Here is a 15,879-nt window from a genome sequence, read left to right on the forward strand (position 1 = left end):
TATTATATTACAGTTTTAATTAAATAATGAGAACAAGCGGCGGCCCTAGGATAGACAACAATTATGTGAAAAGGGGACAAGTGGTGCGTGTGGTGCTGAACTGATTACAAACACAATAAAGCTTCCCGTTTTTAAAAATGCATGACACTCTGGAGAGTAAAATTCACATTGATTAAAAGACACCCTGGAGGTGTGGTGGTGTGTGGAGCGCCTCCTCCGGAATGAAAGTTCCCCCTCAGTGAAGACTGAACCCTCTGCTGCCGAGCAGGGCGGGCAGAAAGTCAGCGCCATACTCTGTCTCGGCTCTGGTTCCACTTTAGCGGGTCGTAGTTCTGTTAGGGTGGTAGCAGGAGGGGCTGAGTCGAGGGTAAGAGGGGGGACAGCCTCATATGTCACAGCTCGTAATCAAACTTGTATTCTTGAGCCAGGTAGATCCTGCGGAAGATAAGTGCAGCCAGAGCCAGAGTGAGCACCACAATGAGGACTGCAGACCCTGCGTGGCTTTCATCCTGAGGTTGGCGAGCAGCTGGGGCGAAGGCTGGCCTGCTGGCTGGATCTCTACCCTCTCTCTGGCCCTGCTGGCTGTGCTGCTGGGCACGACGCTGCCGGGGGCTGAGAGGGCGACCAGTGCTGGGGGCTGCAGGGGCCCGGGGTTCCTCTACCCCTGTGGCTGGAGAAGCTTCTGCCTGTGGAGGAGAATATAAGAGGATCAGTGAGACAAAACGAGGCATTAAGAGGTGAAACAATTAATGCTTATGCTTCATGTCCACTGGATCCGGCTGCATTGCATTTGGGTTGTGCTTCAGCTCCATCAGCATCAGTTTTCCAGCACACGCATTCATAATATAGTTTAGAGTTGTTTTGCCGACACATTTTGGGTTTGTTTCTCCCTGCAATTACTCATGTCAACAGTTGTGTATCCATTGGGGTGGGTCAAAAAATGGATTAACATAAGAATTGAGATTATTATTGCACCGATTAAGAATCGATTCACAAATGTCAAAAATCGATTTAAAATGTTAATTAACAGTGTGATGTTGACGAAACGAAAAAGGCGGAAATGAACTGCGAAGTTAGTGCAGTGCCCAGACAATTTACACGCTAAAGTTAATTGTCCATCTTAAAAAAAGGCAGCGGTTGGGAGCATTTCTCTTGGTTAATGAATGATTAATTACCCTTGCGAGATGAAGATGAAGTAGGCCATAGTATATTTGTGAATAATCTGAAAAAAGAAAAGTGGAGCAGCAATCCTCAGTAACAAACGTCACCAGCTGACCAACACACACCGCAGCATTAAACAACTTAGTTCAATTTTGTGGTGAAGAAAATAACTCAGTGCTCAGTCTGTTTTTACCTCAGAAACTGTGCGTCTGCTCAGCGTCTTGTACAACGATGGACCCCCGGTTCAGCAGAGAGGCTGCTCTCACTGCTGGACTTATAACGTAATAACACACTAGAGCACACCCCCTTAATTTGTTATCCACATACATACATACATGCTTTCAATGTAATTAATTAATGAATGCTCTTAAAATGAAAAAGAAAAATGAAAAGGCTGCAGATTATGGGGAGTTTTTCCTTATTCCAATCGAGGAATAGTGTAAGTCTGTCTAAGGACAGAGAATGTCATTCACTGTACAGATTGTACACTGAAGCACACTGAGGGGAGTGATTATAATTTTGAGCTGTATAATTAAAATTAATTTGATTTAGATCTTTTATCACAATTTCCAGTTGTGTTTCATATTGTATTTCAGCAGATTAAGGACAGAACAGAACAGAAAATTAATTGGCAATAGTTCTGATGACATCGTGTAAGTCATTTTCAAGCATAATAGCAAAAATGATCTGGTTTAAGTTTCTTAGACTGGAATTGCAATAAAGTGAACTAAACTTGAACCGTTGGTCAGACAACACATGACATCTGGGAACTTGTGATAAGAGTTTTCCACTATTTTCTGATATTAATTAATGTCAGAACATACCTGTAATTAAAATAATTAGTAGAATATGTAAATCATAAGTTGCAGCAAAGGGTGTCTGATTTGAATTCTAAATTGAAACATGATCTAAATGAGCTTTCATTTTTTAATTATCAAAATCAAAAGCAGGATCGTTGATTCTCACAGTATTTTTTCTTCCTCTGCACCCTTGCCCACTTGAGCACATCTGACGTGTGTGTGTGCTGCTCCACAGGTGGGTTTTTCAGGCAAGGGAACTCAAGCTATTGTTGTAAAATACCTTCCACCAGCTCTGTTTATGTGTATAACAGCTTGTTCCCAAATGACTAGTGAAATATTATCCCACTTTAAATAAATTGTATAAAATTACGATATGGCCTCATTGTATTAAACTTAAAATAATATTCTTTTACATCATTTTATAGTAGAATTTAAAAATGTAAAGGACATATCAAGATTCAAAAGTCTTAACAACAAAAAAAATCAAATCATGCCTTTGGAGAACCTTGTCACCCTTAGTTGCAGACCTATTTCCATTAAATGGACACTCACATACACTACATACTAACAAACATACAGTGTCTGCAAAAGTAGTGTAGACATACTGAAAAATGAACCCTGCAGGCAAATCCATTTCCTTTTATGCATCAATGTGTGATTCATGAGCTTCCTGGGTCAGCAAATTAAAACCTACTCCCAGTATAAATCCTTAGTGTTAGAATTAGTTGAAGATCAAATTTATGATGCTCCTGTTCATTTAAAGTGACCAGTGCTGATAGAATGAGTCATCTCTGGAGGACAGAAGGCTGTGAGGGGGATGACTAGAAAACATACATTCACCGAATAAGAAAATTGGCTGGAGGGAGTCGGCATGGACTGGGGAGGCAGTAAACAGTACACAGTGATCTAACATCCCTCTGTGTATGGTGAACAGCAGCAAGCCAGTGTGGGATACCGTTGGCCAGCCTGCCTCATTCTGGAAGAGTTTTAAGTCCTCTCCCTCCAACTTCAGCGGCAGATGGTGAGGACTATTTTTGACGTGGCCCTCCTCAGTTTATCCAAACTCAGAAACACTAATCTAAGTTGACCCTCCTCTCTGCTCCTTCAGACTCTGTCGCTGTGGTTCTGTGGGTAGCAGCTGGCGCCAAAATCAATCCTCTTAGGCAACAAAGCTCATCCATATCATCTGAACTGGCGAAAAGAAGCTGTGGAACCATAGGCTTCAAGCTACCATTACACATCCACTATGATGTTAAGAGAGAGCACTGATGTGTAGCTGCTTGATTTCACACACTGACTCAGTGCAACCAATACAGCTGGCATGGTGCTGCTATACAATCATGCCTGATCATTTCCTTCCATACACATTCAAAATGATTGTGGAGCTCAGTGGGATGTCAGTAGGTGATGAAGCGTGCTCCCCAATTAAAAAGGAACAATGTGAAAGATGGTTAATTGACTGCATAGAGACAGCATAATCTCCACTGTGGAGCTTTAGAACACCCACTGCTCTGTCCAATAGTTTGGAGCTTAAATGGATTGAAAAACAATATGACGAACATGAGGAGGAGGAATCAGCAAAGCCTAAATAATCCTAAGTGTTAGCTGTTTTGCATGTCAGTGAATGAGATTTATAGTTTAGTGGTATACAAGTATTCAGTGATGTAAAACATCACAATTAGATTTTAGGGTCTGTCCTTTAGAGTCACTGATCTTCACCTCTCAGTCTTGTTTGTGGTGTTTGTGCCTTTAGGAGACATTTTCATGCAAATTTCGGACAAATAATATGGTTTGCTGAGCGGCTAATTGTATTAACAGATCAAAGCGGAGGAACAGATGCATGTGTTTTGGATTAATGAGCGACCCTGTGAGTGTTAACTGGTAGACAAGATGGCGACGGCCACTACCATCCTCTGTGAGCTATATTTGGCTCGACAGAAACCTATGGGTGACATCACGGTGGCTCTGTCCACTAATTTTAGAGTCAATGGCAGAGATCATTCCTCAACGACTACAAAGAAATGGATATATGCAATGTCATGTCATATTCTCACCAAAGCTTTCAGTCAGTTTTCCAAAACATTTCAGGCATCGCTCACACTTAAATTGACGTAGTTTACCTTTAAGGTGTACAAGGACAAACAATAAAGGTTGCAGACACTTTGATGGGAAAAGTAAGGCTGTTGTTGACGTGGGAAGAGAAAGCAAAAGCAGCAGCTCTGACTGCACTGACAGCTGCTTTCTTGTTTTTTTGTATATCAGGGATGAGAGTCAGATCACACATATATGATGTTGGGTACCACAGTAAATGGATATCCATCTTCCACAAGCAGCCAAAACCTGTCCATTAAGGCGTGAGCTCAGTAGTGTTGAGTCGGATTTGAGTTTTGTTTGTGAGCTCATATTCAGTCAGTGTGTCAGACTGTAGTCAGTGCTGAGATCTATCATTTTTGTGATCTGTGTTTACCACCTCAAATCTTTCCTCGTTGCTCTAAACGTCACCATTTTTCTGACTGCTGAGCTCCTGAAAAACTCCCCAGACGGAAATCAGGTTGTGTTGCCATGACAACTGGCAATCATAAGATGCCATGGCATTAGCTGCAGCATAACTACACATTTAATACAGTTATTTTGATATTTATTATCTTTTATATCTGTTTTGATATGCTTGAAAATGTCACATACTGTAAATGTTATCAATGTAAATATAACACTTATTTAATGGTAAAGTAAAGGCGACCGACTAAAGGTGACCGACTACCTGTTCACTGTGATAAATTTTCATTTCACACTGAAATGAACTGAGAGCAATGACTGGGTGACAGATAGAAAAGCCATCCGCACACAGAATATTTGTAAAATGGTTGCCCTTGATGTTACATTTGTAGTTAACAGGCTAAAACATGCAAAGCTGTGAATGGTCTGTGTAAGCCCAAAGTGGCAGTTAAACACCTACCTGTTCAGCCTGGGGACTGTCAGCGGCTTCCTGGCCTGCAGACATGGAGGTGTCTACCTGGTTGAGTGTGGAAGGCTCGCTCTCTGCACCTCCGCTCTCACTTGCCTGTCTGGATATACTGGACTCTGCCTGCATTCACACACAGGGAACTGCAGTTATCTACACTGTGCCTTGGCTCTCATTTTAGTGCTGCACAATATGACTTCAAATATATATTATTATAAACCGTCACATTTAAGAATCACTGCAGAGGGGGGAGTTACCTGTACTATAATAGCTCAGATGGTATCAGTATAATGTTTCCACAGCACTAAATCCATCAGTACAACACAGTCATGTCATACTCTCACTTGCTTCTATTTAAATGCAGTTTTTCGATCAAACTTAAGGAACTCTCACTGAAAATCCACATTTCCTGTGAAAGGCCTTTAATGTGAAACATTTGTGCAGGAAGTGGCAATGTATCATGGACAGTAGCTCAACAACAATCAAAAAACAGAGTAATCAATGCGGCGGAATTAAATAGAGAATGAAAGTAATATATGTCCATCATTCAGAATATCTATTTAGCATTCAATATTTATTATATTCTGTATAAGCATTTTCAGAACAACTTTGAAGCTGAAAGTTTTAGCCAACATGCACGAGAAGTCCTTTGAGGAAATAAAAAATGGAAATGTGAAAATCTACACTTCAATTAGACAAACTCCTACTGATAAAGATTGTGTGATATAATCAAAATCCCCACATTAGCGGGATGGGGGCAGAATATTTTCACATTTCACTTTGTGAATTGAGGATCTATTTTGACCAAACCGGAGGTTGTGGAAAGACAAACCGAGACTGTTTTGGTGAGTTTTATTTTGTTTATGTCCAGTTTGAATGACGTATGTTTTACTATGAGTTAAAGAGGCAATTAAGCTCAATCAACGAGTTCAGAGTACAGTTTTTTTCTTTTATTTTTCTCTTCTGTAAGGAAAATAAGTGTAAAAATGTCTTTTCTTGACATTTTGTGAGTTAATTTTGTTAACCTTTCAGACTAAGAAGTGAACTTGTCCCAGCTAAAACTAACGAAAGTACTGAACTATCACTTTCTCCGGTACAAACTGGCAATATGAGACAGGATGGGCCAGGGCTAGCAGGTTAGCACGCTAACTTCAGTAAACATCTCTGCAACACAGTAAAAAGCTGTCTTTGACATAATGTCAACGCTGTTGTTTTCGCACACTTTGTTGAAAATGTTAGCTAAACGCTTTAAACAAAAAATTTCTGGCAGTATCTTACAAGTTACCCCTTGAAATACACTGCTCAAAAAAATTAAGGGAACACTTAATCGTCACCGTATAACACCAAGTCAGTTAAAGTTCAGGGATATCAATCTGTCCATTGAGGAAGCACAATTGATTGTAAATCAGTTTCACCTGCTTTGGTGCAAATGAAAGTGACAACAGGTGCAATGGAGAGGCAAAAGCAAGACCACCCCCAAAAAGGGAATGGTTTTGCATGTGGTGGCCAAGAAACACTTGCTCTCTCCTGATCCTTCCTGACTGATTCTTCTCTAGTTTGGTGGTCTGCTAGTGTCCTTGTCACTACTGGTAGCATAAGGCAGTACCTGCAGCCCAATCAGGTTGCACAAGTAGACCAGCTCATCCCAGGTGGCACATCCATATGTGCAGTCCCATGACGGTTTGTTGTGGCTGCCAGCACAACCTCAAGAGCATGGAGGAGATACCAGGGCACCGGCCATTACACATGGAGAGCTGGACAGGGCTGTAGACGGTCATCAACCCAGGAGCAGGACCAGTATCAGCTCCTTTGTGCGAGGAGGAACACGAGGGGCACTGCCAGAGCCCTACAAAAGGACCTCCAACAGGCTACTGGTGTGCATGTTTCTGACCAAACTGTCAGAAACAGACTCCATGTAGGTGGCATGTGGGCCCGACGTCCTCTAGTTGGACCTGTGCTCACAGCTCAGCACCATGCAGTAAATTGGCGCTGGTGAGAGAACATAAGAATTGGCAGGTCCGCCGTTGGCACCCTGTTCTCTTCACAGATGAGAGCAGGTTCACACTGAGCACATGTGACAGGCGTGAAAGAGTCTGGAGACGCCGTGGTGAACATTATGCTGCCTGTGACATCATCCAGCATGACTGGTTTGGCAGTGGGGCAGTGATGGTCTGGGGAGGTATATCCTTGGAGAGTCGCACAGACCTCCATGTCGGGTCCAATGGTACCCTGACTGCTGTTAGGTACCGGGAAGAAATCCTCAGAGTGATTGTCAGAACTTATGCTGGTGCAGTGGGCCCTGGCTTCCTCCTGGTGCAGGACAATGCCCAGCCTCATGTGCATCCGATGCCACCAAGTACCGCCACAGACTGACGAGTTCACTGATGCCCTTATTCAGGTCTGGGAGGAGATCCCCCAGGACACCATCCGCCGATTAATTAGAAGCACTTGTTGGATCAGCCAATTTTTTACTTTGATTTTCAGTGTGAGTTGATGTTTTTGGTTTCCATTGAACGTTGACGTCATTTGTTCTCAACAAATTATACAATTTACATCAGTAAATATTTTCAACTAGAATAATTTGTTCATCAAGATCTGATGTGTGATTGAAGTGTTCCCTTAATTTTTTTGAGCAGTGTATATTAAAATATACTGATAAAATGGGAAATCTTTTTCAGAAAATGGCCTTAGATACTATTTGGGAGTTTCGTATTCTGACTTAAAACACAGTATTTATAAAATCTATTGAAAAATGTGATATGAGTACATTTCAATGATTAAGAGATTCATAATGGTTTATTGCCCAGCACTGACATATCACAGCAAAGAGCAAATCAGCATTTTCTTTGCACAGAGAGAGGGAAATAACAGTAGTCATTTTTCATTAGCTTGTGCTGTCCACAGCTTTTCTGTTCTTGGGGTTAAATGACTGAACTGTGAATCAAAAGTGACTCATATAACAGCCAGTGTTTGTACCTTGAAGTTGATTTGCTGGGCCAGTTCTTTAGCCTTGTGGTCCTCTGCGCTGGGGTTGCTGTTGGCGGTCAGAGCCAGGAGGGCAGAGCGCATGGAGCAGCCACATGTCTCACAGCAGAAGTCCTGGGACCTGCCAGAGAACAGACAGTACATGGTGAGGTCATCCTGCCGCAAAAGGAATTCTCATTCCAAAACTTTAAAAGACCTTAATTTCTTAAAAAGTCACTTTTGACAGTATCAGGCCATTTGATGAATAACCAGGTCCCTCTGCTCCATGAATAAAACCTGCTTCACAATGAGTACAATGACAGCTCAGTAACTAAATAAATGACTGTTAATTATGAACAGAACCCAACATTAATGTTCCAGCACACTTCTGTACGTCAGGTTTACTTGCCAAGTTAACTGAAAAATTAACCTGCCAGAATTTTTAGTTGTAAATGTCAGCTTGTACAATAATTACTTTTTTCACGGACAGGTCCTGCTACTTGTATGCAAATTTATGGTGGCTCATGCTTTTAATTCTTAATGAAGTGCAATTAAATTTTTCAATACAAGATATTTTCCACTACATCCATAGAACGGATTGAGACTGATGCAATGCAGCAGCTGCAACACTTTATCTAAAACAACCTGTCACAAATACATGCTTAAAGGAAAATTCTGGTATTTTTCAACCTGGATCTCACTCTCATAATGTACTCATTCTGTCTTTGGTTCATGCCACCTTTTCTCTCGTCACTTCCGTTGTAAAAAATTGGAAAAACAGCATATACAGCGGGGTCCAAAACTCTGAGACCACATTGAAAATCTTTAATACTTTCACAAAACCTAGAATTAATCAGAAATTTGAGAATGCAAAAAGTAAGTGAAAGTGTCACAAGTCAAATTAATATTCTAAGCAAAGGGGGGCTTTCTAAGCATCAGATCTTGGCTCAACTCGAGATTTCTCAGGGGGCAGTGCAAAGAACTCGCTAAGAGGCTTTACAGAGACTGGGTTAGTTGTGTCCAAAGCATGATCAGGCAAACCCAAAGTGACCACACCATCAGAAGATCAATACATCACACTTAGTTCCCTGAGAGACAGAAAAACTACATGAATCATTCAAATCCATATTAGTCCATATTACCCAATTCTAAGTGAGTTAGCATGAAGTAGAAACCTCATCAACAATGACCAGTTTGGGTGATCATTTTTCTTTTTTTTGTATCATCCTCCAAATAAGTTGGAAAACCTGGATTCCTAGAACCAGTTGGATCATCTGACTGCTCATGTGTCTTGCTCCATTTCTGTTTAGAGATGTTGCTGTGATTGTTAATACTTTTCCATCCGTCTCTGTTCAAGCAGTGCATCATTCAGTCGGCACTGAGTTTGGAAAAGAGACTGGAGTAAAAGTTATTTAAAAAGTAACAATTGTTACATTGTCAGTGGCTTCCGCTGATCCATGCCCCCTGCCTGATTGGTACTATGCATGTACCTCACAACACAGTTGAGAAAGAAGGCGAAGAAAGCGATCCATCATCAGTTTGGAAAAAAGTTCTTATTCAGAATGTTATTAACCCTTTTTTGGAATAAGTTTCATTTCTTTTGGATGTAGTCTGATGAGGTGTACGATCTGCTACTTTCTACTGCACCCTGTTTTTCCAACAAGTTAGTGATGACGAGTGTGACACACAATAAAAAAAAATAAAACAGAAAAGGCAAATTCATCTTCTGGCAATGAAAAAGAAAAGAATTGCTTTTTTCAGCGTGTTTACCAGTGTTTACAAAACCTACAAATACACACAAATGTTGGTGTAAAAATTTGCATTAGTCAAACATTCCCATTCTTAATTCCGTTTACAGCATAAAGCTTTGATTTCTTGATGGTATCTCCAACTGGCAGAAATTATGTGAACAACTTCAGATCTAAATCTGAAATCTATCCATTAATCTGAGTCCAAATTACCAAACAAACATTAGCCATTAAAATCAAGTCCTAGTTGTCAAACAGACCCTTCGAGAAATTACAACTGCCAGCACATCACTGTGGCAGCATAAAAATGAACAATCACAGAGAAATGTTGTAGAGCAGTCCACCAGGCAGCCAACCAATAGTGTGTTTGATGCAGAGCCACAGTTTAGATTTGTTGGCTGATGGTCAGAGAGTGTGCTGTGGTCAACACTAACAAAGAAAGAGAAACAGGACAAAGAACTCCACTTCTCAGGCATTTAAATGCTACAATTCAAAAACTTAGCAGTCTGTGCTGAGGGTGGCTCATTGATTTATCTGCCAAAAAAACGTATTGTCACCAGGTGTTTGGCCAGTGGTAATTTGGCATCGTGATTAAGAAGCTATAACGATTTTTTGATTGAACTGCCCATACTTTTCAGGACTGTGAATGAATTCTACAAACAAAGTGGCAGAAAACCCAACTTCAAAAGCTGCATGCATCTGTGCAGTGTTTTTGGCATTGGCTGGCTGTTTGTGCTGCTGGCTGCCTCACACTGTATCCTCAGCTGACAAATTTGTTTTTTGCTTCCACCACCTGTGGCACATTCACATCCCTGCTAAGGGCTCAGACTGTTGCGTGCACCTTTACGCCTTCATGTCAGTCATGACAGTAGGGTTCAGTGAATATTGCCCAGAGAAGGATCAACACAGCTGCTTAGTGCAGTGATGTGGAAAAAACACAAAAATGCAACACATAAAAGAGATTTCTGTGAATTTGTCTTAGAGAAGCTAATCATCCCTTGCAAGCAGCTAATGGGCTGATGTTACAGCTGTGAAGAGGAGGGTAAATCATGCACTGAGGAACAACACAGTATCACTAAGGAGCTCCTCAGGCTAAAGGTGACATGGATGAATTTGGATACATTATGGTACTAAATGATCCAAATCAGTGTATTCCTCTGCAGCCAAATTTAAATTGGATTCTATTCAAGTGAGGTTAAGATGTAGCTGGGGAAGACGCTGGGCATCAGACATTTTGTATGGCACAGCAATCGCCTCCAGTCATCATGTCACTGGACTATGACAGCTTAAACAGAGTCTATGTGTCCAAAAGCGGATGCCATGCAAATAGGCTCTGTGGTTGGTTGATGATTGCTTACATGAATGACTGTTTGAACCCTTTAGGCATAAGTGCTGATCATCAAAAACACATCTGAGCTTAAAGAGAAATGCCAAAACTGGAGATTTGGTTTGTGAAATCTCAGATGCACACTGAGTGGACAGCAACATGTTTGAGACGTTGTGTCAATCAACACTCAGAAGTGTTGTTCCTGGGCATGTCTGATGACTTTTGGAACTTTCTGAAACAGACAATCCCACAATCATGTTCTCCCTCTCTTTTTGCAGTCTTCATTACATCTGTCTTGTGTTGTGTGTACTTCCTAGTTTAACAGTGTGAATACTGTCAAGAAGAGAGTGTCAAAATGTACGCGCTGGTGTAGGAGTCAAAATAACAATAATATGCAAAAAACAGAGTTCAAGGAATGAGACTGGGGAGCCAGTAGGACACAACCAGAGGAGGTTTATAATGTGCTTTTTGCCCAGCTGTGGAGAGAGGCAATTTGGGGCATTTTTGCCTTTGGGCATGGAAGTACACCCCTCCTTCATTTCATTGAAACAACTCCGTTGGCTTAGTGGGGATGCTTACACTACATCTTGCAGCTCCCATACTCAATTGATCACAGCCAATAAAGGGAAAGAAATTGACTTCCCGTTCTAAGTAACTGAAAGATGCTAATGATGCATATTATTAAAAAAATGTATGGCATTTCTGATGACATGTTAACTTTCCTCTTACCTTCTTCATTTTTATCACAATAATATACTGACCTTCTTAAGTTAAAACAGGGAGATCTGTAGAAGTGAAGATTGAAAAGTTAGCTCTTCTTCTTCAGCTTCAAGATAAATCCAGTGTGGACTGACTAACAGTGGCTAACATTAACTTTTGTGGAGCTCCAGTTTTGGACAAACAGTCTTGGCTCATTGATAAATCAGTGAAGCCCTCGTTGTCTTAGTTACTATAGTGCCACCATTGAGTTTGAATTAACATGAACAGAACTTATTTATATACAGTATGTGCACTCCTTGTGGTATGCCTCTGAGGATTTGGAGCAAAATGTATGATGTCACTGAACAGATAACGGATACATATTCTGCAAGGCTTGTCACTAATTACTAGCAATGAAAACAGTATATAATATTGTTTAATTGAAATTAATTCAAACTATCCTTACTGGTTCAAATGAATAGTTTATTTGACAATAAATACCTGAATTTGACAAATGTGATCCAGAAAAGAATTGAAAGGCCCCTTCCCTCAGAGGCTGATCATTTTCAAAGCTGTATTGTCTTGATTTTACTTAGTGTTTACGCAAATAACACGATTCATTGTTAAGCCGCGCAACGTGACCATCAGTTAGGCCACTTTTTCCTTACATTGTTGAGTTACCTTTAACAACTAATATCTCACAATATATGCCATAACAGCTGGTCTCCTGTATATGAAATGTGCACTCAGGTGTCAGGGAAGAATGACATTTTTCATATTCTTTTCTGAGGGACCTCAACAGGGCCTCAGTATGTTTGTCCTGTCACATCTCAAGCTGGTCAACTTCTTTGGCTCTTTACTTGTCAGTCAAACTCTACAGATTCTGAAAATATTGATCAGGAACATGTTCCTGCTGTGCAGAGACTGACAGCTCTTGGAATCACCAGGGGCACAGAAACAGAAAATGAAAAACCAAAGTGCTGCCTCAGCCTTAGACCGAGTTGGAAATAAGAAGAAAAAGGTTTTCCATCAAGGAGATAAGCAGCAGTGTATTTATAGCAAAGTGTGTCTTCCTATCTATCTCATCTCCATGTGCTAATGAAACAGCCCGCTGATCAAGACCCTCGTTTCATCTGCTAATAGAGGAGCGACTTCAGCTACATCCTCTCCTGCTCTGGCTTTGTACCGTTTTCTCAGAAGGAAATGCGGTGTGAAATGAAGAGCAGCATGCCCATTCGTGCTCCCTCTGGAGACCAGGTACTTTGGTGATAATGAATTTGTCATCTTGCAATACCAAGATTGGCTTAGGCATGCTCCTTTCCCTTTGTGACTTGGTAGTTATTAGTGCGAGGCAACCGAGGTTCAGCGCTGATTACATCACATGCTTGTATGAAGTTTGCCATGTTAACGCCATCTAACCAGCATTAGGCATGTAATGTTGGCAGTGATCATATCCCTTACCTGTGTGTTTGCTGTGCATCTATACGATACACACTGTTCAACACCACTCCCCACACTCACCTCATTATCATTCTCTATCCATAGTGCATACACAACACATGCTCTGCAGAGTAAACTCTGGACAGATTTTAATCTACCACATCTTACTTTTTGGCGAGGGCCCTCCTCTCTTCTCGGGTATAATCAAGAGATCCTATTGCTCCCTCTCCTTTTGTTGGCATGAATCCAATAATAGCTATTAGGGCGGTTCGGACTGGAAGAGAAACAAACAAGAGGAGAACAAACAAAGAGGAGAGGGGAAAAATTAAAAACATTGCATGTTTAACATTGCTGGGTAAATCAGAGAAGGTTAAATTACATGACAGGCTGCACATGTTGTCATGCTCAGTACCCATGTTACATAAGTGGGAATGATGCTTTGTTTTCTGAGCGTAAGCCTGGATTTACCCTGGCCTCCGTGAGGACATCCACCATGCGTCTGTACTCACACATACTCCAGCTGGCACAAGCCACGTTTTACAATATGGTTAGGGTCAGGGGTGTGTTTGTGTCTATGTTATGACGGGCTGTGGTTTGTCTGTGCTCCAGTCTATCCAATATACAGAATAAAGCATTTGGAAGCCCATTATATCTGACTGTCTTTAAAAGATAAGCCCATTTTAAAGGTTGTCCACATTGAATTCAATTACAATAACAATCAAACATTGATACTGACAACACACATGCACACTGTTTTGGGTTTGAGTGTTGAGACCCACTTATACATATCATCATTTTTTGGCCAATCATTTTGCATGTTGTTTGATAGCATAACACTGAAAACACATATACCTGTACATAAACAGGGACATTTCCTCTACTGAAATGGCATTTACACAGGTTGGGCCGTTAACAAGTGATGTCCCACATGGCAACAGCTACAAGCAATGTTTAGTAAAAGCAACCGTTGACTACACTACTGTTTACACCTGCCAGCAGTCAAGACTCTCTAGTAATCTATTGAGTCCATCAAAACTACACTCAGGGAGTTGTTTTTCCTTTTTTTGGGCATTAGATTTCTTGCATTTTAGGTTATTTCAAATGTGCTTTATCTTAAAACCTTGATCCTGGTTTTCATCATTTTTAGGTGTGACAATTACATGGAGCTGGTTATTCAGCTTCCTGTATGTATGGATGTAATGGGGTCTATCTGGTATTGCCATGTTGGTGTTGTTCCTAGAACATCATAATGTTTTCCCAGGACCATTGTTGCGACTGACTAATCACGCTGTTATGATATCATTGCTTTGCGATTCATGTTGGTGTTGTTCCCAGAATAAATGTTGGAAATTCAAGTTTTTTATGCAAACCATGGACATGTGGAAAATTAACGTTTCTTTGCGTTGCAACTTTACGTTTCATGAGGTTCAATTTCCAATTTTGTGGTGTGACAACACTGTGCTTAGGTTAGGATTAGGAAAACATCCAGTTAAGTTAAAACATCTGTTTACACACACATATATATACATACACAAACACACACACATATATATATATACACATATATATACATATATATACACATACATACATACATATACATATATATATATGTGTGTGTGTGTGTGTGTATATATATATATACATACATACATACATATACATATATATATGTGTGTGTGTGTGTGTGTGTGTGTGTATATATATATATATACACACACACACACACACACACACACACACACACACACATATATATATATACATATAGCAAAAGTTTTAGGCAGGTGTGAAAAAATGCTGTAAACTAAGAATGCTTCCAAAAATATAAATAATTGTTTATTTTTATCAATTTACAAAATGCAAAGTGAGCGAACAAAAGAAAAATCGAAATCAATATTTGGTGTTACTACCCTTTGCCTTCAAAACAGCATCAATTCTTATAGGTACACTTGCACAAAGTCAGGGATTTTGTGGGATTATAGTCAGGTGTATGATCAACAAGTTATACCAAACAGGTGCTAGTAATCATCAATTTCACATGTAGGTTGAAACACAGTCATTAACTGAAACAGAAACAGCTGTGTAGGAGGCTTAAAACTGGGTGAGGAACAGCCAAACTCTGCTACCAAGGTGAGGTTGTGGAAGACAGTTTCATGTCACAGGTCATACACCATGGCAAGACTGAGCACAGCAACAAGACACGAGGTAGTTATATATACACACACACACATATATATATATATATATATATATATATATATATACACACACACACACATATATATATATACACACACACACACACATATATATATATATATATATATATATATATATATATATATATATATATATATATATATATATATATATATATATATTTATATTTATATACACATATATACTTTGTTTGTCTGTTTGTCTTTGAATGCCAAAGTGGACATAATAAGGCAGCATTTTGATTGAATTATGGAGCATATACGCTCATTCTTTTTCATTACAAAATAATAAACAACACATACCGAATGGCATGACAATATATGTTAATGTAACAAAAAAAACTCATTATGGACCGGACATTCAAATACTGCAAAAAAAATGCAACCCTTGTTTTTAACTACAAACTACAAACAGACCAGGCCGGTCAAAAAAGCTTTTACTGATCCACACTTGACTGTATTAAATATGTAGTCGTAGCATATAGGCTGAAGCAGCAGCACAGTAGGAAGCATAACCCTGGAATCATTACAGCTGGCCTGCCTGTGACGGAACTCA

At 40.1% G+C, this 15,879-nt stretch overlaps 1 protein-coding gene across 1 annotated transcript in view; it reads right to left on the minus strand.

The window, feature by feature from the left end:
- The window catches only part of ube2j1 (ubiquitin-conjugating enzyme E2, J1), a 40,979-nt gene continuing 25,100 nt past the window's right edge, over positions 1–15,879 (minus strand). Inside the window, exons 5-8 of the mRNA XM_073493166.1 lie at positions 13,270–13,375; positions 7,900–8,029; positions 4,918–5,046; positions 1–686 (exon numbers count right to left, since the gene is read on the minus strand). Coding sequence (XP_073349267.1) covers positions 393–686; positions 4,918–5,046; positions 7,900–8,029; positions 13,270–13,375 — 659 coding nt within the window. The 3' untranslated portion in view covers positions 1–392. The remainder of the gene's footprint in view (positions 687–4,917; positions 5,047–7,899; positions 8,030–13,269; positions 13,376–15,879) is intronic.

Source organism: Pagrus major, chromosome 22 (genome assembly GCF_040436345.1).
Source record: "Pagrus major chromosome 22, Pma_NU_1.0".
Classification (NCBI taxonomy): domain Eukaryota; kingdom Metazoa; phylum Chordata; class Actinopteri; order Spariformes; family Sparidae; genus Pagrus; species Pagrus major.